This window comes from Staurois parvus, unplaced genomic scaffold (genome assembly GCF_062004578.1).
Source record: "Staurois parvus isolate SC_StPar_1 unplaced genomic scaffold, SC_StPar_1.0 ptg000694l, whole genome shotgun sequence".
NCBI lineage: Eukaryota > Metazoa > Chordata > Amphibia > Anura > Ranidae > Staurois > Staurois parvus.
The window spans coordinates 5,135,991-5,157,432 of record NW_028318490.1 but is presented as its reverse complement, the minus strand read 5'-3'; the positions used below and the strand labels follow the sequence as shown (position 1 = coordinate 5,157,432).

The window sequence follows — 21,442 nt, the reverse complement described above, 5'->3', positions numbered from 1 at the left end:
ACCCGCGGGTGGGTATCATTAGTGCTAATGGCATGCCGCCCGCACTGGAAAACGCAACCGTACTGGGAAGCGAGGTTCCTGTGGGCTGCATTGTCAAAAGAAGTGCAGGGACTTTTTCCCTGCATGTCACGGGGCACGGGAGCCCATTCAAATGATTGGGCTCTCGTGCCCGTCACAAAATGCGGCCGCAGCTATGTGAACCAGGGGTAAAGCAGTCACGTTCCTTCTTCCACCGCATACAATGTTATGTTAATAGCCCTGCATTGTACATCATGGCACAGAGGAATTGCCCAGAGCGTTAGAGAAAAAAGGACAACCCAGGAGCAGTGGTTAAAGCGGAGTTCCACCCAAAAGTGAAAGCTCTGCTTCTCTGTTACCAACTGCCCGACCACCCTTTTCCCTACCCTGGGGCTGGAACTCCGCTTTAAGGTAAGTAGGACATCCTCTTCGGCCCAAGCCTCAACCCCCCCCTTCCCTACGCCCAACATCTTAAAAAATAAATAAATCTTCGTGTTTTTTTTCCCCTCCATCTCACAGTTGGTATTTTAAAAAAAAAAACGCTGTTCTAGAGAGACAACGCTGTTCAGAATGATACAGTACATTGGTCCCTTTCATCCTAGGACAGAAAGTTTTTCTGTCCTAGGATGATCATTGGATAAAAATAACAGAATAAAACCTGAAAAAATAAAACTAATGTAGTCGTCTAATTTAAGGATTGTTAATCTACAATACATTTCATTTTTTTCTCTTTAGATGTATTTTAATTTTTTTTATACTGCTGTATGTTATTGTATAGTGTCAACGCCAGTTGGAAAACACTGACTTGCAACCAACACCGCAAAGCTTTTTTTTTTTTTTTTTTAATCTCCCTCTTCATCTCTTACTAATATTATTACGACATTCACAATCTTCAATAAGTGTGAATACAGAATGAATGATGTTGCAAATGAATCATCAATATAAAAATTATACTTTTTTCTGCTTACTTATTAAATTATTTGTATAAACAATCATTCTGTTAAGAGTGATACTTCCCTTGACGAGTTTCGTCACATCCGGGACTTAAGCATAAGGGGTGTAAGTCCCGGATGTGACGAAACGTGTCAAGGGAAGTGACGTCGGACGCACAGGAAAGGAACCGGAAGTGGCGTGTCGGCCATTTTTGAAGTTGGAAAAACCACATGGCAAGTTGAGAGCTAGCTGCTCGGCAACCCTGAGTGGTTTTGGGCATGGAAATATGCGTTTTTAACCTTTTAATGTAAGCAGTTATAATAAAATCATAATCTTATAAAAATCAGAATTACACTATATATTATATCCATACATCTGTTACATGAGCACCCTGGAGTCTTGGGAATGTCCGTTTAAACCATGAGGATGCTCAGGAGGATATGGTGGATGACATCCTAAGAGGTATACTTCAGGAGTGGAGGAAAGGAGTGGAAGTATGCTGATGATTCCTACTATATGAATAAGGCGTTTTTACTTTTTTGTTCTGGTAAGAGTATATATGCTTTTTCACTATAGAAGTATACACTGTTGTGATCACTTGTTTTTTTGCTGTACTCAGAGTGACGCACTACTATTCACGTTGCACAGTGTTCACTATTTTTGCACTACTTTGAACTTTTGCATATTTTTTGGGGGGAAGGAATAATATTTTTGTGATTTATTGATTAAGGTAATACACCATGTAGTGTTTTTCATTCTTTTGAAGTATTTTCTGTCCTCTAAGACCAGTGGAGGGGCTCAGCACTAAAGAATGTGACAAGCTTGATTTTGGACACTTATTTTGTTGCAGTGACTTCATTTATATTTTTTTTGAGTGACTTTACATGATTTATTTTTAATTTTGTCATTGGACTGTTTGTTTTGGGATTTATAGTTTTGAGTTTAGCACTTAGTGTGGAGTATATGGACATATTAGATCTTTGGTTTAATGATTTGCACTTTCTGCTTCATTATTTCTATTAAGAAAGTTTTTTGTTTTTAAGAATACAACAAGCTCAAAATACGCCCACGCAGGGGCAGAACAGAACAATAACATAAACAGAGACATTCTGCTGACTTGTATTAGTCAAATAACGAAATGTCCAATGACATCAAGGAGGGACGGCAAAAAGCTGAACCAAATGGCAATGATTTGTACTTTCAAGGGTGAAAGTATTTGTTTTAGTATGTGAAAGGATATTTGGGTTAGTTTAGTGGTAGGTGATACCGTACTTATATTTATATTTAAAGAAGCCTGCTGGCTCTTCCTAAATTCGGAGCAAAGACCAGTATACAGACCCAGTGATGATATCACTGGGCCTCAAAATAGGTATTTCTTGAAAACAAAATGATTTGATTTGACATTTTTTAATACATATTGGTTGGGAAGTTTCAGGGGGAAAGGGAAATCAATATATGCATACATTACACTTTCAACATTGGATTGTTTGCATGAATTAATCTTTGTTTATCTTTCAGCTGGCCCAGGACTCATGAACACTCGTAAACGCCACGGCTCCCGTAACACTGATAACGGAGTTTACGTAGGACCCCCACAGACCCAAGTCCTGCCCTCCACTACGACTGAAGTTTTCTCTCCTCCTGTACTTCCTCCTCCAGCTGACGTGATGTCCTGCCGGGACCGCACTGCCGAGTTCATATCTGCTTGCAAGTCTCTACGTGGACGCCAGGTTAGCATGATAAAGTGTGAAAAACACAGGGAAACTTTTTGTTTCCCATAAAACATTATATTGTTCTATAAGGGATACAGGAATGTAGAAATAGACAGGGTTATATAGGTTTGGGCAAAGCCCCTAGCCCCTGCGTAACCCTGCCCCAAGCAGGTTGGACACCTTTTTCCTCAGCTTTACTGAGAAACTCTTAACTATATTTTTGCTAGCTTTTATTTTTTTTCTTCAGTAAGGATACTTGGTACCCAATACATACTTTTCCTTTGCTGACTTCAGTATGCTTTTGGAACTAGCAGTAGCTTTGTAGGCCGTACCCAGACCCCACTGAACTGAAGGATTGCAGGGCTATCCTGGAATTTGACCTTCAGCCACTGGGCTCTGCTGGTGGGGTTTTCAGACCTTTGTCTATTGTGTTCGTTACATGCAGAGCACTTTTCAGGTCCAGAGTTGTGACACATCCCCAGGTGTGACCCAGTCTTGGAAGACTCGCAGTCAGTATGCCTCTGGATTTAGGCTAGCCAAGAATGTGACCTCCGGCTCCTAAATGCTGCATGGTGGTGCTTTCTAGACCTTTGTGCATGGTGGTAATCAGTTGCAGAGTGCTTTTTGGGTTCAGAGCCAGGGTATTGGTTTCTGGTTTGACCCCATCTTTTAAGGCTCACTTAGTGAACAAGGCTGATTGGGCTGCAGCAGTGGGAGCTATACAAAAGGCAAGAAAACATCCGATGGCCACACATCCAATTAAAATCACCTTTATTACAAAATTCTTTGCATAAACCACTCCCAAAAAATGTGGGGAACACAGTACTCTAGCTAGCGCGAGCTATGACTAAGCACTGATGGAGCGTGAAACCCGTTAACTGGAGTACTGTGTTCCCCACTTTTTTGGAAGTGGTTTATGCATAGAATTTTGTAATAAAGGTGATTTTATTGAATGTGCGGCCATCGGATGTTTTTTTGCCTTATGAAGTCTGCTGCGGACTGTGTGAGGGGTAGTGGAAGAGGGGACCGACCTGGAGCGGTGGTGTTTTTTTGCTTTTTTTCAGTGGGAGCTATACAGTTTGAACTGTTGGGCACCATGTTCAAATGTCCTGCAGCTTTTGCCACAGTAAGGATTAAGCGGTCAAGTGCTGACGTCATCCACTGGGAGTAGTGCTGCATGCATGCTCTGCGTTCTCTTTTCCACCATTTACCATCACGCTGTAGTTCCTGCTCTTGGAGAACCAAGCGGACTCATTCATACCCCAAGTTTGTGAAGGAGAGATTGCCATAGTTCCTGGATGGTTGATTCCCAGAGGGGAAAAAGTGCATATTGGAGTGGAGCACCGAAGATTAGGTGTGGACTATATTGCACTTTACGTGCACAAGGCACTTTTGCTTCTAAAGGACATACAGACAAGCACTTTAATGCATGGAATTTGTCACATAATGTATTACACTATATGTAGTTGTATTATGAGTGATATATAATGGACATTGCACTTTAACCACTTCAATACCGGGCACTTATACCCCTTTCCTGCCCAGGCCATTTTTCAGCTTTCAGCGCTGTCGCACTTTGAATGACAATTGAGTGGTCATGCAACCCATATGAAAAATTTATTTTTTTCACACATATAGAGCTTTCTTTTGGTGGTATTTAATCACCACTGAGTTTTTTTTATTTTTGACAGGAAGTCATCCATTGTATACAATTTACATGTGATCTGCTGTGATTGGTCACAGCGATCACATGACACTGGCAATGGGCCAGTGTAGTGATATGTCATCAGCTGTGTCCCGTGGACACAGCTGGTGACAGATTGTGCCGTTGCGTGGCTTGTTTTGACAAGACGTCACAACGTCCCAGTCACAACGGCGAGTGTCCCGCCTGGCTGTCAATCTGCTATGGGCCGAGTGGGAAGGTGTTAATGCTTAAAGAGCACCGTGTACTGTTATTGGATTGTTACTGTACTGTTATAGATTATTGGAACACTTATTGTGTTATACGCGGCAGAAGAGTGATTTTTCGTAATTCCTTTTCTTTTAGAGCGGGTGATTTTGTTATAAATACAAGTGTGGTGGGGATGATTATCTTTCTACTCCTGAGTATTTTGATGTGTGTAGGGGTACTTTTTTCTCCTTTTTGTTTGTTAGCCTCTGACTTAAGGTGCTGCCGTTGAAGTTCTCTGTAATTAGGTCTTTGAATATCCACCTTTGGGGTATTATGCTAGATAGACATCTATTCCCATAAGAGATTGAGTAGCCGTCTTAGTCATCCCTATTTCATCTTAGAGCCTTTCTTCTTTGATGCCCGGGGTCTGTAGTTTAAAGCCGGCCATAGACTGATCCACTCTGAACCGGCCGAGATTTGATCCATCAATGGACAGGCTCGTTGTATTGAACTCGATCCATCAATTTGAGTTCAGTACAACCAGCCTTTTGGATTTTTTACTTGAAATTACTGCTCGCAGATGTCCCAAAAGAATTTCTACATTTCTGTGTCCCTCCATGAAAGATAAAGAAAATAAGATTTTTGTACTTGCTGTAAAATCCATTTCTTAAAATCCATTGAGGGACACAGGTCCTACACCTTTGTGTTTATTGACCCTATGTATTACTTGTTCACAAAACTGACATATGAGAGATAAGCGTAGGGTTATATGGAGGCTGGCTGTCAATATTTTTTTTTTCCATCTGCTAGTGTTCAAACCTCCTGTAGGCAGCAGCATATACCCCATATGTTTATGATTTTCTACATTCCTATGTCCCTCAATGTACTTCAAGAAAAAAAATTACAGGACGTACAAAAATAGTATTTTTCAAAATCTTTATCAATAGCTTTGTTTCCTGTATGCACTTCTGTTTGTTCATATAGGGTTATTTTTTTTCCATATTTGGAGTCAGGGGTATCCTACAGGCATCCTGCACTTCTACTGTTCAGTGACCGTCTTCTTCTCAAAAAGTTTGCTCAGCGCTGTACAATATAGTGGGGGACAGTACATGAGACAATACAGTAACAAAACAATATACGAAAGGTTCGAGGGCCCTGCTCTTTTGAGCTTACAATCTAGGAGGGAGGGGATAGTGGTACAGGAGGAAGTGGCTTTGGGGGATGGAGTGGTAGGAGGAGTGGAGGAGATCGGCTGTTTTGTGAGGGTGGGGTAGGCTTCCCTGAAGAGATGGGTTTTCAGGGTGCGCCTAAAGGTGAGGAGGGTAGGTGACAGTCTGATGGATTGGGGTAGTGAGCTCCCATCCTCTGGAAAAGTCCTGCAGTCGGGTGTGGGAGGAGGAGACCAGGGAGCTAGAAAGTAGGAGGTCTTGTGAGGAGCGAAGAGTACAGGTTGGGTGGTATTTGGGTATCAGGTCGGTGAGGTAGTTTGGGGCAGTGTTATGAATGGCTTTGTACGTCAATGTTAGTAGTTTGAATTTAATGCGTTGGGCGATCGGAAGCCAATGGAGGGAATGACAGAGGGGGTGGCAGATGCGGAGCGGTTGGTAAGGTGGATGAGTCTGGCCGCTGAGTTCAGGATAGACTGAAGCGGGGATAGTCTGTGATGAGGTAGGCCGGTGAGGAGGGAGTTGCAGTAGTAGTCATGAGATAATAAGGGAGTGAATGAGTTGTTTAGTAGTGTATGGGGTTAGGAACGTACGTATTTTGGAGATGTTGCGAAGGTGGATTTTGCATGAGTTAGCCAGCGATTGGACATGGGGTTGGAAGGACAGATTTGAGTCTAGAGTGACACCTAGAATTTTGGCTTGTGGGGTGGGACTGATGGTGGCGTTGTTGGTCGTGATGCAGAGGGTGGGGAGGGGACGCAGGCTGGGGGGAAAATTAGGAGCTCTGTTTTGGAAAGGTTTAATTTGAGGAAGTGGAGTGACATCCAGTCTGATATGTCATTGAGTAGGCAGGTGATTCGGGCGGAGACTGAAGGGGTGAAGCGAGGGGTAGAGAGGTAGATTTGCGTGTCATCGGCGTAGAGTTGGTAGTTGAAGCCGTGGGAGTGTATCAGTTGGCCAAAGGGGGAGGTGTAGATGGAGAAGAGAAGGGGCCCAAGGACAGAGCCTTGGGGGACCCCAACAGAGAGGGGGAGGTGGCAGCGTTATAGGTGACGCTGAAGGAGCGTTGGGATAGATAGGAGAGAGCGGAGTCTCTGATGCGAAGGGAGTATAGTTTGAGGAGGGGGTGGTCAACTGTGTCGAAGGACGCGGAGAGGTCGAGGAGTAGGAGGACTGAGTAGTGGCCATTAGCTTTAGAGGTTAGCAGGTCATTAGTGATTTTGAGTAGGGCGGTTTCGGTGGAGTATAGGGGACAGAAGCCAGACTGTAGTGGATCGAGGAGGTTGTTGTCATTGAGGTGGGAGTTTAGGCGATTGTAGACTAAGCGCTCAAGGAGTTTGGATGAGAATGGCAGCAGGGAGATGGGTCTAAGGTTGCTCAGGTCGGTGGGGTCCAGGGAGGGTTTTTTGAGTATGGGAGTGATGTGAGTGTGCTTTAGGGGGGAGGGGAATGCGCCAGTAGAGAGGGAGAGATTGAAGATGTGGGTGAGGGAGCGTAGGATGGAGGAGGAGGGAGACCGAAGGAGTTGTGTGGGGACAGGGTCAAGGGGGCAAGTGGTGAGACGGGCTTCTGAGAAGACCTTAGTGATCTCTTAAGTGGTAGCAAGGCAGAAGGAGTGGAGTGTTGGGGAGGCTTTAGTGTGCGGGATGTTAGGTGTGATGGGGGTCAGGGCGGTTGCGAGGTCAGAGGAGGCGAGAGTTGAGGGGGTTATCGTGGGAGGGAGGCTAGGTGGGGAGGTAGATTGAGCATTGCCGATGTCTTTACGGATTGTATTGATCTTGTTTTGGAAGTGGTTGGCAATCTCGTGGGCGGTGAGTGTGGTGCTGGGTGGAGGTGGGGAGAGCGTAGGGAGTTGAAAGTGAAGAGCCGGCGAGGACAGGTGGAGAGGGTATTGATGAGGGTTACGAAGTAGGCTTGTTTGGTGGCGTGGAGGGAGGAGGTGTAGGTGAGGAAGGCGGATTTGTAAAGGGTGAGCGCTTGAAGGAATCTGGTTTTGCGCCATAATCACTCCAGCGCGTGACTGCGTCGCTTAAGATTTTTGGTGTGGTTGTTCTGCCAGGGTTGAAGCGGTCGGGGTCTAATGCTGCGTGTGGCTAGGGGTGCTAGGGGAAGCTGACAGCGAGTTGTTATACGCAGTAGTGGCCAGGTCAGGACAGTGGCAGGATACTGTCGTAAAGACGGTCAGCTGCAGAGTGGAGAGGGGCCGGGTTCAGGTTGCGGAGGTTACTGCTGGTGATGGTTTGACGTTTGGGGGGGGGGGGTGTTTGAGGACAGGGAGACGGAGAACGTAATGAGGTTTTGGTCAGAGGGAAAGAGGTGTCTGTGAGGTTGTGGGGGGTGCAGAGATGAGAGAAAACGAGGTCCAGGGTGTTCCCGTCGGAGTGGGTGGAGGACTGTGTGCACTGTGTGAGTGCAAAAGAAGAGGTTAAGTGGACGAGTTGGGATGTAGCCGGGTTGTTGACGTTGATAGGGATTTTGAAGTCACCAAGGATGATGGTGGGTAGCTTAGAGGAGAGGAAGAAGGGAAGCCGGGCAGAAAAATCGTAACATGTTTGGGATGGGCAAATGAAGGTCTACTGGATGTGGCCACATAGTTCAGTCATTTGACAATAATGAATACATAGAAATACATTTATGTAGATCAGTAGCCGCCTGATAATGTCATTTTCACTCCAATGATCTGATTTTATGCTTTGCAGAATGGTGTTCAGCTGTCCAACCCTTCTCTCAATGCTGTGAAACAGAGAAGTGAATTTACTCTAATGGCCAAGTAAGAAACCTAGCATTCTCTATTTTATCCTTCTCTGTTCATTAATCCTTTTATGTTACTGATTTTATCTATGTTGTGTAATTGATAAATTGCTCATTTAAAATAACAAAGATTTTTTTTTTTATAAGATAACAAATCTGTCATACTTACCTGCTCTGTGCAGTGGTTTTGAACAAAGCAACCCCGATCCTCCTCTTCTTGGGTCCCCCTCCAATGCTCCTGACCCTTCCCTCTTTCCACATGCCCCCAGAGCAAGCAGCTTGCAATGGGGGCATCCAAGCAGGCTAGCTCCCAAGCCGCTGATTTGTGTATCTATTCACACAGAGCCGCGGCTCGGCCCCGCCCCCCCCTCTCTCTAAATATTCTCTTTCTAAACTTCCACGATGTGGAACTCCATCTTATTCTTGCGATAAAATTAGACTGTTTACATTTATTAAAGGCAAATATCCACTGGTAATCCTTTTTAAAGTGGTTGTAAAAATAACTTCTTTGTGCACCAGCCCCCCTAATACATACCTGAGCCCCATCACGAGACAGCCAATGAGGTGGGAGAGTCCCTTCAGAGCTGAGGCTCTCTTGCACATCACTGGATCGCAATGGGGCTCAGGTAAGTATTAGGGAGGGCTGAAGGGCTGCCTGCATACAGGGTTTTGTTTTTGTTTTTTGTTTTTTTTCACCTTCATGCTTAGAATGCATGAAGGTAAAAGACCTTCAACCTTTACAACCACTTTAAAAGCACCACAAGTGGGTATTTGCCTTTTGATAACAGTAAACAGTCTAAGTTTATTGCAAGAATAAAATGGAGTTCCACATCCAAAGAGCTTTCATTCTAAACCGCATGACAGGGCTGGTGATTATGTTAGCAATTATCTTTTAGTTGAAGGTCTGGAGAAGAGTTAAAGTTGGCCATACATGGATCAAAATTTAGCCGGTAAAATTTTGACCCATTTTCCTTGCAGGCTGGTTTTACAGAAGCCGTTCTACCGATTGACTTCTGTACAACCAGCCTGTTGTGTTTTTCCCGATTGTTTAGCAGGGGTGTCAAACTTGCTGCCCTCCAGCTGTTGCGAAACTACAAGTCCCATCATGCCTCTGCCTTTCAGAGTCATGCTTTTAGCTGTCAATCTTGCAATGCCTCATGGGACTTATAGTTTGGCAACAGCTGGAGGGCCGCCAGTTTGACTCCCGTGGATTAGTGCCTCCAAATATAGTCGAGAGCCCTAATCAATGTATTCTGAGGGCTGAGAGATATCCCGCCATCAGAACACAATAGCACAGCAGGAGTATTTCCACAATCCACAACGAATGTGTGGATGGGGGAATCAAGTCGTATTCCTTTTATTTTTTTGACCCAATTGTTGCAAGTAATCTAGGCAGGACAAAGCTGTTATTACGTCTACAAAACTGTACAAAACTTTTTTTGGTAATGTAGTAATGCACATGGATGCAGATTAGAGAAATTGTTTGTACTATAATGGAGCAAGTATGTACATCTGGTTTCTTATGTTTTCAGTCTTCTGCCTCTTTCAGTTTTCTTAAAAATAAACAAACATTTACTAGCTTTTTTTCAATTTGTTTGCACGTTTTCTTTTTTGCAGACGAATTGGAAAGGATCTTAGCAACACATTCAGTAAGCTGGAAAAACTGACAATATGTAAGTCTAAAAGAGTGTGTATTTATGTACAAAGAAATGGCAGCTTATTTTATAATATTTTATAATACATGTCATCCATGTATACAGTCAGGTCCATAAATATTGGGACATCGACACAATTCTAAAATTTTTGGCTCTATGCACCACCACAATGGATTTGAAATGAAATGAACACGATGTGCTTTAACTGCAGATTGTCAGCTTTAATTTGAGGGTATTCTCATCCAAATCAGGTGAACAATGTAGGAATTACAACAGTTTGCATATGTGCCTCCCACTTGTTAAGGGACCAAAAGTAATGGGACAATTGGCTTCTCAGCTGTTCCATGGCCAGGTGTGTGTTATTCCCTCATTATCCCAATTACAATGAGCAGATAAAAGGAGTTCATTTCAAGTGTGCTATTTGCATTTGGAATCTGTTGCTGTCAACTCTCAAGATGAGATCCAAAGAGCTGTCACTATCAGTGAAGCAAGCCATCATTAAGCTGAAAAAACAAATCAAACCCATCAGAGAGAGAGTTGTTTTGGCCACGCCTAATGTTTTTGCTGTTTGGAACATTCTTAAAAAGAAGGAACGCACCGGTGAGCTCAGCAACACCAAAAGACCCGGAAGACCACGGAAAACAACTATGGTGGAAGACCGAAGAATTCTTTCCCTAGGGAAGAAAACACCCTTCACAACAGTTGGCCAGATCAAGAACACTCTCCAGGAGGTAGGTGTATGTGTGTCAAAGTCAACAATCAAGAGAAGACTTCACCAGAGTGAATACAGAGGGTTCACCACAAGATGTAAACCATTGGTGAGCCTCAAAAACAGGAAGGCCAGATTACAGTTTGCCAAACGACATCTAAAAAAGCCTTCACAGTTCTGGAACAACATCCTATGGACAGATGAGACCAAGATCAACTTGTACCAGAGTGATGGGAAGAGAAAAGTATGGAGAAGGAAAGGAACTGCTCATGATCCTAAGCATACCACCTCATCAGTGAAGCATGGTGGTGGTAGTGTCATGGCGTGGGCATGTATGGCTGCCAATGGAACTGGTTCTCTTGTATTTATTGATGATGTGACTGTTGAGAAAAGCAGCAGGATGAATTCTGAAGTGTTTCGGGCAATATTATTTGCTCATATTCAGCCAAATGCTTCAGAACTCATTGGACGCCGCTTCACAGTGCAGATGGACAATGACCCAAAGCATACTGCAAAAGCAACCAAAGAGTGTTTTAAGGGAAAGAAGTGGAATGTTATGCAATGGCCAAGTCAATCACCTGACCTGAATCCGATTCAGCATGCGTTTCACTTGCTGAAGACAAAACTGAAGGGAAAATGCCCCAAGAACAAGCAGGAACTGAAGACAGTTGCACTAGAGGCCTGGCAGAGCATCACCAGGGATGAAACCCAGCGTCTGGTGATGTCTATGCAATCCAGAATTCAGGCTATAATTGACTGCAAAGGATTTGCAACCAAGTATTAAAAAGTGAAAGTTTGATTTATGATTATTATTCTGTCCCATTACTTTTGGTCCCTTAACAAGTGGGAGGCACATATGCAAACTGTTGTAATTCCTACACCGTTCACCTGATTTGGATGTTAATACCCTCAAATTAAAGCTGCCAGTCTGCAGTTAAAGCACATCTTGTTAGTTTCATTTCAAATCCATTGGTGGTGTATACAGCCAAAAATGTTAGAATTGTGTCAATGTCCCAATATTTATGGACCTGACTGTATGTGGATGTTTTTACTGTTGAAAATGCTTGCTAATTAGAAATGCAGAGTATAGTTGAAAGGTATGGGTTGCATTACCTTACTGCCTAAGAAAAGGTAAAACTTAATCAAATGCTTGAAGTTGGCCACACGTGAAAACCATGTTACATAATTTGGGTAACTTAACACACATTTCTGATCATTTATTTATTTTACTTTTTGACTGCTCAAAATAATACATATCCAGACAGATGTGCTGTTATGTGGTCTGGCAACAACATATTTCTTGACACATTCAAAAATGACAATTGTGCCACACATTAGATATTGCCACATACACCAGAGTGAGAGCAATAATTCAACGCCATCATTCACTGTCAACTCTACATCAATGAATTGTAAAGGCTTTTAAAGAGCCTCTGATGTACAGATTTGGGGGACTTCGTTTTTCATCATTTTGCATGTACACTTTTTTGAGGCTTGACATTTGGTTTCTGTTTACTTGTCTTTTTCCCAAAAAAATGGAAAAATTGTTTGTGTGATAATTTTGTTTTAATGCTGATAATATAGATTTGATAAACAGTAGTACATTTATCATGTGACAAAATGTAACTTCCACCATTTCATTCTTTAGTGCCTATGTTTTCAAAAAACATATAATACAGTGGGGGTTTTATATAATCTTCAGACCTAAAGTTTGCATTTTATGGTATACAATAAAAGGCTTCTGCAGCAAAAAGGTTTAGGAATGTGCACATACCATTTGATCATAAATATGTCTATTTTTGTGAACGACAAATGGTGCCAAATATATAGTTTTTGATCATTCTCTTATTTTCTCTAGTGGCTAAAAGGAAATCTCTGTTTGATGACAAAGCAGTGGAAATTGAGGAACTGACATACATTATTAAACAAGTAGGGATCTATAGATTATGCTGATTCCTTACATGTCTAAATTATATATTCTCTTCTAATCTGCACGTTTTCTTTCCTGTCATTTGTATATGTAGGACATTGGAAGCCTGAATCAACAGATTGCCCAGTTACAGTCCTTTGTAAGAGCACGAGGCAACCAGAATGGGCGACATGTTCAGACTCACTCAAATACTGTGGTGGTTTCTCTTCAGGTGAGGTGATCCCAAGCTTCTATCATGCCAGCAGTAATGCAACAGAAGCATGAGTGGCAAAAGTATTGTATTAACCACTTGAGCTCCTGAGGATTTACCCCCCTTAATGACCAGGCCTCTTTTTGCTGCTTGGCGCTGCACTAATTCAACTGATAATTGCGCGGTCATGCAATGCTGCACCCAAACGAAATTTACGTCCTTTTTTCACACAAATAGAGCTTTCTTTCGGTGGTATTTGATCATCTGTGCGCTTTTTATTTTTCACGCTATAAACAAAAAAAGGCCAAAAATTTTGAAGAAAAACAATATTTTTTATTTTCAGCTATAAAAAATATATAGTAAACTCAAAGTTGGTTATAAATTTAGGCCAAAATGTATTCTGCTACATGTTTTTGGTAAAAAAAATCCCAATAAGTGTATATTGATTGCTTTTTGTGGAAGTTATAGCGTCTACAAACTATGGTATAAATACTGCAATTTACGCCATTTTTCTGCTATACAGCGCTGCGCTAGTTTAACGGACAATTGAGCGGTCATGCAATACGGTACATAAATGAAATTTACATCCTTTTTTTTTTCCCCACAAATTGAGCTTTCTTTCGGTGGTATTTGATCGCCTGTGCGGTTTTTATTTTTTGCACTATAAAAAAAAAAAGGCTGATAATTTTGAGGAAAAAAAAACAATATTTTGGACTTTATGCTATAAAACATGTCCAGTAAAAAAAAAATGCAAAAATCAAATTTAGTCATAAATTTCTGCCAAAATGCATTCTGCGACATGTCTTTGCTATAAAAAAAAAAACCCAATACGTGTAAATTAATTGGTTTACATGAAAGTTATAGCGTTTACAAATGGCGGGAAAGATACTGGGATTTTTAGGGGTTTTTTTATACTGATAATGGCGGCGATCAGCGAATTATGGCGGCGATCAGGGACTAATGGCAGCGACCAGCGACTTATGGCGGGACTGCGGCGGACATTTTGACATTGGGGGGTACTGACTTGGGGTCACTGACATCCCCAAAAACACTAATACAGTGATCAGTGCAAAAAAAAAAAAACTGACACTGTACTAATGGCATTGGGGAGGAAGGGGTTAACTTTAGCAGGGAAGGGTTATAGGAGTGAGGGGAGTGTTTTACTAGGGGGCGGGGGTATGTGCTGGGCGGGACAAGGCTGATCGAGAAAGAAAAACTGTTCTTTCTCGATCAGCTCATCCTCGAGCTGTCAGGGAAGTGACAGACAGCACAGCTACTACAGCTGTGCTCTCTGTCACTGTTTGCCGCCGATCGCCGGGACATAGCCGCTAAGGAGCGGCTGTGACCCAGCGACTGACATCTGCGGCAGAGAACCGCGGGACAAATAGGGCGGCGGCGCGCCTCGCGCGTGCCCCCTATTTGTTTACAAAACACACGTCTTAAAACGTGGTTTTGCCTGTGAGTGCCGCCCTGCCGCCGTATATGTAGAGTGGCTGGGCGGCATGCGGTTAAATGAGTGTGATGCTGAAACAAAAGTAAATGCCAGATTCTAAACATCTCTACTACAGCAGACGGTCCATGAAACGTAAATATTCAGTGCAGTCAGGCTTCATTAACAAAGAGTATGTGAGATGATGCAGTGGTTTTTAGGTGAAGACTGATGAGACGGGATTCTTCCAAAATGTCACACTGTCATATTTTTCTTGCTGCATTTGGTATCTGTTTGTGTGCCAGTGCTGCTTCCTGTAGAAGAGGATATCTGAGAATTAATCTACACTTCAGCTTGGAATGATTGACAATGACCCCCTTGGCGTCTTAAAACGTTTTTGCCATCTGGTTACAGATAATTCAACTTTGATTTATTAATAATTGGAGGTTACTGGCAACTTCAGCCCTCTCATTGATTGCATCCAAAAGGATGCTTGTTTGCATTGCTGTGTATGAGAGTTATTGGTTACCCTTAACCACTTGCCGTCCGCCTGCTGTTTATAAACGGCCGGACAGTGGCACTCCAGGGGCGGGTTGCCGTTCATAAACGGCACCCGCCATTTCTAGCTGTGCGTGCTCCCTGGGAGCGCACAACACCGCGATCCGGTGTCCGCTGTGTCCTCCAGACACAGTGAAACACCGATCGTCGGACGGGACCTCTGTACGAGGTCCCGATCATGTGATCGCTGATTGTTCAATCAGTGATCACATGCAAAGTAGTAAGCAAGATGTCACTTGTGACATCATTGCTTACTACGTGTGAAATCTGTGAATGATCACACAGGTCACATGGTACAATGCTATTCACAACAGCCTTGTACCATGTGACAAGCTGTGACCAATCACAGCTCACTCAGTAGTTCTCAATGGCTGCAAGAATGCAGACAGAGAGAATGAGAAATGATTGCTTTTACATCCTATCAGTGTAAGAAAGAAAAAAAAGAAAATCTTCATCACCTCCCACAAGTAGTACAGTGTCACCATGGTGACACTGTACTGCTAGGGTGACAGTATGTAAATAAATAAATAATATAAAAAAAAAAATGTAAAAAAAATGTTTAAAAATTAAAATTTTGGTTATAAACTAATTTGGCTTATTTTTATTTTATTTTTTTACTAAAAAGATAACGGAATACATTTTGTCCAAGATTTATGATGAACGATTATTTCTTTGCAAAATTTTATAAGAAAAACACTTTTTTTCAAAATGTTTGGACGTTTTCATTTACATAGCAAAAAAAATAAAAATCCCAGCGGTGAATAAATATCACCAAAATAAAGCTTTATCTGTCTCAAAAAAATGGTAAAAAATTAATATGGGTACAGTGTTGTATGACCGCGCAATTGTCATTCAAAGTGTGATAGCGCTGAAAGCTGAAAATTGCCCTGGTCAGGAAGGGGGTAAAAGTGTCCGGACTGGAAGTGGTTAAAGGATAGGTTCACATTTAAAAAAAAAAATGTTTTTGTAGGAAAAAATATGTTCCTTTATTTTTACAGGAGCCTACAAAGCATTGCACCTGCATTTGAATACAGCTGCACCAAATTTAAATGTGATAGCGACGGCAGGGGAGAGGAACCCTTGCAGGCTGTCACAAGGGGAATGGGGGTGCTTTAGAACAGGTTACATGTTACACCCTAAATGTAGGTGTAATATGTTCCTAAAGGTGAACTTATTCTTTTAAACAACTACGGTATATTTAAGTGCTCACCATTTGGAATGTGATTAAAACCAACTCTTTTTTTGGTTCTGATAAATCTATATTGGGTTGGTCTTGGGGAAAAATGTGGACACAGAGAGCATTAGTTATGAGCATGCAGGACAAACAGCCGGTACAAAAAGAGTCATGTTCAATTGTGTTCTTGAAATGGGCTGCCTTAATACACCGTATAGATGTAAATGGGGCATTAAAGTTTAAATTCTACTTTCATGGTAAGGGCCATAAATCACTCTTTAACATATTGGGTAGTGTGGACAAAATAGTGAAAAGTGGGGAAAAACGTGAATGCATGCAAGTGAAAGTGCTTCATCTCCAGGCTGCTGCAGGTACAAGTACATGAATGAGATGTTTTGTGACTCCTCTCATTCATGTTGATGACGCCACATGGCTCCTACAGCAGCCTGAACCTGGAAGTGTGGGAAGCATTGTAGACCTGCGGACACGAAACTCTGTCCGTTTTTCCCCACATTGTGAGTGATGGAACTTCACAACTGTAGCCAACATATGTACTGTTGGCACAACACAGATCACACATGGACCACATTTTATGTCTTTTATTAATCACTGTGACAGCATTATATGGGTAAAAAATCTTTCTAACCATTTTCTTTAGCCATGTTCTTGTGTTCCGAAGGTAATTCCTTTGTTTTTGTCTTTCTAGTCAAAGCTGGCATCAATGTCTAATGACTTCAAGTCTGTATTAGAAGTAAGGACAGAGGTGAGTTATGGAAATTTTAGTTTCACCAAATTAGAAAAAAAGTTTGCCATATATGGAGCAGCTATCTGATTGTTTTGGTTCTGCATTATTGGCCCTTCTCTTGTCATGCATATCCACTATTGGATCCACTATGTAAGGTTATCTCCTCATCACTGTCTTCAGCACTCTGAGTAACAATGAGGTCAATGTTCTCTTTCTCAGCAAAGAAATATAGATTTAACTTTACAACTTATAGGGTCCCTTGCAGTAACCAGAGGCTGACCAACACAATCGTTTGCACTGAAAATCACTTCCACTCAATCACACAATAGTTTAAACGTGTAGTTTTGACTCCTGGTTGGCCCCCACAGCTTCTTCTTTGAAATTCCAACTTTTAAACCTTTGTTTTTCTCTTTAGAATCTAAAGCATCAGCGAAGTCGCAGGGAGCAGTTTTCTCAGAATCAGGTCTCTGCTCTACCCCTCCATCACAACAGCATGGGTATGTGTGCCATAGTGTATTTAATTTTGTCTTTACCACCCCCCATTGACTTCTCTATCACATCGAACAACGCTACCATCAAACCCGCCCCGCAGGCCAGAGTACTTGGTGTCATTCTGGACTCCAACCTATCCTTCCAGCCCCAAGTCCAATCTTTAACAAACTCGTGCAGACTCCACCTCCACAACATCGCCAAAATCCGCACGTTCCTAACTCCAGAAACCACTAAACAGCTCATCCACTCCCTCATCATATCACGACTCGATTACTGCAACTCCCTCCTCACTGGCCTGCCTCGCTGCTGGCTATCCCCGCTTCAGTCGATCCTGAATACGGCTGCCAGACTCATTCACCTTTCCAACCGCTCCGTCTCCGCCACCCCCCTCTGCCAATCTCTCCACTGGCTTCCGATTGCACAACGGATCAAATTCAAAATCCTAACGCTGACGTACAAAGCTGTCCACCATACTGCCCCGAACTACATCACTGACCTAATATCCAAGTACCGCCCAGCACGCACACTCCGCTCCTCACAAGACCTCCTTCTCTCTAGTTCCCTGTTCTCCTCCTCCCATGCCCGCCTCCAGGACTTCTCCAGGGTGTCACCCATCCTCTGGAACTCCCTGCCCCAACCCATCAGATTATCACCTACTCTCCTCTCCTTTAGGCACACCCTGAAAACCCACCTCTTCAGGGAAGCCTACCCCACCCCCTGCTAACTTGCCGACCTCCTCCACTCTTCCTACCACTCCATCCCCCACAGCTATCTCCTCCTGTACCACTATCCCCTCCCTCCTAGATTGTAAGCTCGAAAGAGCAGGTCCCTTGATCCCCTCATGTATTGTATTGTTCTGTCACATGTTCTGTCCCCCTTTGTAATGTACAGCGCTGAGCGAACTATTGGCGCTTTATAAATACTGTGTAATAATAGACTAACACTTTAAGGGCCAGTTCATACTACACGCGTTTCAGTGCTTGCAGCACAGAACTGTACTGGAACATGGTAAAACGCACAGGACCGCATTGGATCGCACCAAAAATGCACTGGAATGCACATGTCCCTATTTAGATTGAAGAAAAAGAGAGGGTAATAAAACGCACTGGAATGCACCAAATACGCGCATGCAAAAATGCATCTAGACTGAGTTTATAGTGTGAACTGGCCCTTAGGGTTCTTCAATACATAAAAATAAGCATGCTGTGCTTCTAGATTTTACTACAGTAAATTGGTCTGTTGCTATATGTTACGACTCGTCATGTAGTACATTTTTTGGAAAGTCCATAAAGCATGTTGTTCATTTTTCAAAGTAAACAGCAGCACTATTTTTTTTATCCCTCCTTGTCTATATTCTTATAATTTAGCTCCGTTTTGCAGCCCTAACTATTGCTTGTATTTTACTGCAGGTCCCTCTGTCCTCCTACAAGATGACTCTCGCAGACATGGGGATGTGACAATAGACATGGATTCAAAAGTCAGTCAACAATTGCAGTTAATAGATGAGCAGGTAAGAGGAACTGATATTGTTTTAAGAGGAATAAATGGACTATTGTGGACTAGAGCATCCATAAACTTCACAAATACATTTTTTTCAATCCTTTCTTCAGGATTCCTATATTCAGAGTCGAGCAGACACTATGCAGAACATAGAGTCCACCATTGTCGAACTGGGTTCAATCTTCCAACAGCTGGCTCACATGGTAAAGGAGCAGGAAGAAACTATACAAAGGTGAGTAACTGAAGTCTTTATCCATGTGACTGCATACCCTTTAAATTACTCCTTCTGTTCTCTGTCTAGGTATATGTTGTCTTTAAAGGGTAGCTTCACTTTCATGAAAAAAAAAAGGCAAATAAAAAACAATAGTATGTACAATTGCTACACAAGTCATATTGTAATTGAATGTTATTAAAAATGGCCTTTCCTTTTCAATCTGCAGTGCTGTAATTTTCTGTAAACTGCAATGCAGTATGGCTACCTGGAGGTGTTCTGTACACAGATGGTGTACAGGACACCCTCCCTGAAATGTAATTTCCAGCTTGTGTGATTGGCTTACTGATTTTCCCAGAAGTCTGCGCTAAGATACAGGTCAGATTTTGGCCATCCCCTGCAACAAAAGTCTCATTTTTGGTGAGATACTCCCAAAGGGAAATCATGTCTAAATGGATGCAGACCCTGCCACTTTCCTCAAGTGCAGCAGCTGATTGATAATTATAAACTCACTCTCATTCACATTCACTTTGCACTTGGACACAGACAAACTGCTATGTCAAACAAAAGGTAGGAATCTGCAACAAAGTTTGTTAAAATCCCTGCAATGTACAAAGATCACCCAGAGAGGAAAGTTTTTTTTCAACAAAAGTGGAGTTACTCTTTAAATCCATCTTTTATAGCGGTTACATATATTTGCTTTTGTTTTAACAGAATTGATGGGAATGTAGAGGACACGCAGCTGAATGTGGAAGCAGCCCACTCTGAAATCTTGAAATATTTTCAGTCCGTCACATCAAACCGCTGGCTCATGATCAAGATTTTTCTTATACTTATCGTTTTTTTCATCATATTTGTGGTCTTCCTGGCTTGAGGCAACCACCAGAAAAACAATACAATGGTCCGCACACACTCCATGCTACCTCCAGACAGCTCGGTCCTATGAAACCACAGGAAAATTTCAGTGCTGTCATTTTGTATGCATGTGGATCGTGGCTTTTGTGTGAGGGACATAAATTGTGTGTGTGGCACTTTTTTTTTTTTTTTTTTTTTTTTTTTTTTAAGGGGCAGGCCTAGTATGGTACCAGCACTGCTGTATGGTGCCATAGAAAGGTTATCCTTGAAATATAAAGTGCACATATTTGATAGTATAATGGATGACTGTGTGTGTATGTATGTGTAAATAATATATATCTAACTATATATAGTTTTAGGCCTTGTAAATATATATGCCTGCACACACAGTCATAAGTGGATTAGGAAGTGAAATTGGTGTATGAGTGTTTGTAAATTGCTTATGAATGGCTGAACGGTTGACACATGTATACAAATGCTATGTTATTTGCCAATGTATGTGAAGTGAATGAGTGAGAATGATGTGACTATGACTGGATGAAAGTTGAGTTGACATTTCTAAGGTGTCTTACTGGAACTCCCTAAAATGACCCAAGGCATGTGAAAGGATCAGCCAGCCTCCTTCTCCACCATATACAGACGTCTTTCTTATTTTAATCTTTTGTAGACTGTTTTGCTTTTAAATTATTAATTATTCCTTAGCATTAAACAAAGTTGCTACTACGCAGGTGTAAATTTGCCCTCTCTCAAAGGGGAAGGTCCCGTGTAGATGGATTAAATGACCCAGGAGAGGCGGTTATATTTTTAACACATTCCAGAACTCAACCTTGGAGGACTGTAACCCCTCTCTTCCCAAATGCCTTAGGATAAAGACTGTGACCTTCATATGATGTACACATTGTATATAATACAGATGACGGAATAATACACATTTCAGTTGAACTGCTTGTGTTTGTCTTGTTTATTTGCACGGATGAAGGTAAAAAAATAAGTGCACCTGGTGAAAAGAATCGTGTAGAATAGGTAACGTATAGAAAAAAAACAGATGGGATGAGCTGGGGGGAACGGGGCAGAATGCCTTGGAGCTTTGCCAATGAGCCAGATTCCACCAATTCGGAATCGTCAGAGGAGTTCGGAGATCAATTTTGGGCAGTCAACGTTTGCAGGCAGAGAGTACATGACCCATGAGTCACAGATCTTCTTGAATGTGGTCATTGTGTCCATGAACCTTGATGTTGTTTTTTTTAAGGTGGTCCAATGAAGTCTGCTCTATGATTTCAGACCAGATGAATGTACTGGATAGCCATGCTTTCATTTTGCCTTGTTTTGTGGCCATTAAGATATGTGTGATGAGATCAAATTCATATTGTGAGACCTACAGGATTTGAGAAGAGCTATGCACAGATTCATAGTATGAAAGCTTGCAAACAGTATGCAAATCATGTCTTAGGCTTTCGTCCACAGGTCTTGTGCTATTGGGGAAGTCCACCAGGTGTGTCAGGCAAAAAATTTTTAACTGCTGA

At 42.2% G+C, this 21,442-nt stretch overlaps 1 protein-coding gene across 1 annotated transcript in view; it reads left to right on the top strand.

Moving 5' to 3' along the window:
* The window catches only part of STX5 (syntaxin 5), a 35,576-nt gene extending 14,715 nt beyond the window's left edge, over nucleotides 1-20,861 (top strand). Inside the window, exons 2-11 of the mRNA XM_089652864.1 lie at nucleotides 2,470-2,681; nucleotides 8,420-8,490; nucleotides 10,089-10,144; nucleotides 12,694-12,764; nucleotides 12,860-12,976; nucleotides 16,823-16,879; nucleotides 17,277-17,358; nucleotides 18,763-18,863; nucleotides 18,964-19,085; nucleotides 19,779-20,861. Coding sequence (XP_089508990.1) covers nucleotides 2,484-2,681; nucleotides 8,420-8,490; nucleotides 10,089-10,144; nucleotides 12,694-12,764; nucleotides 12,860-12,976; nucleotides 16,823-16,879; nucleotides 17,277-17,358; nucleotides 18,763-18,863; nucleotides 18,964-19,085; nucleotides 19,779-19,938 — 1,035 coding nt within the window. The 5' untranslated portion in view covers nucleotides 2,470-2,483 and the 3' untranslated portion in view covers nucleotides 19,939-20,861. The remainder of the gene's footprint in view (nucleotides 1-2,469; nucleotides 2,682-8,419; nucleotides 8,491-10,088; nucleotides 10,145-12,693; nucleotides 12,765-12,859; nucleotides 12,977-16,822; nucleotides 16,880-17,276; nucleotides 17,359-18,762; nucleotides 18,864-18,963; nucleotides 19,086-19,778) is intronic.
* Nucleotides 20,862-21,442: the final 581 nt, after the last annotated feature.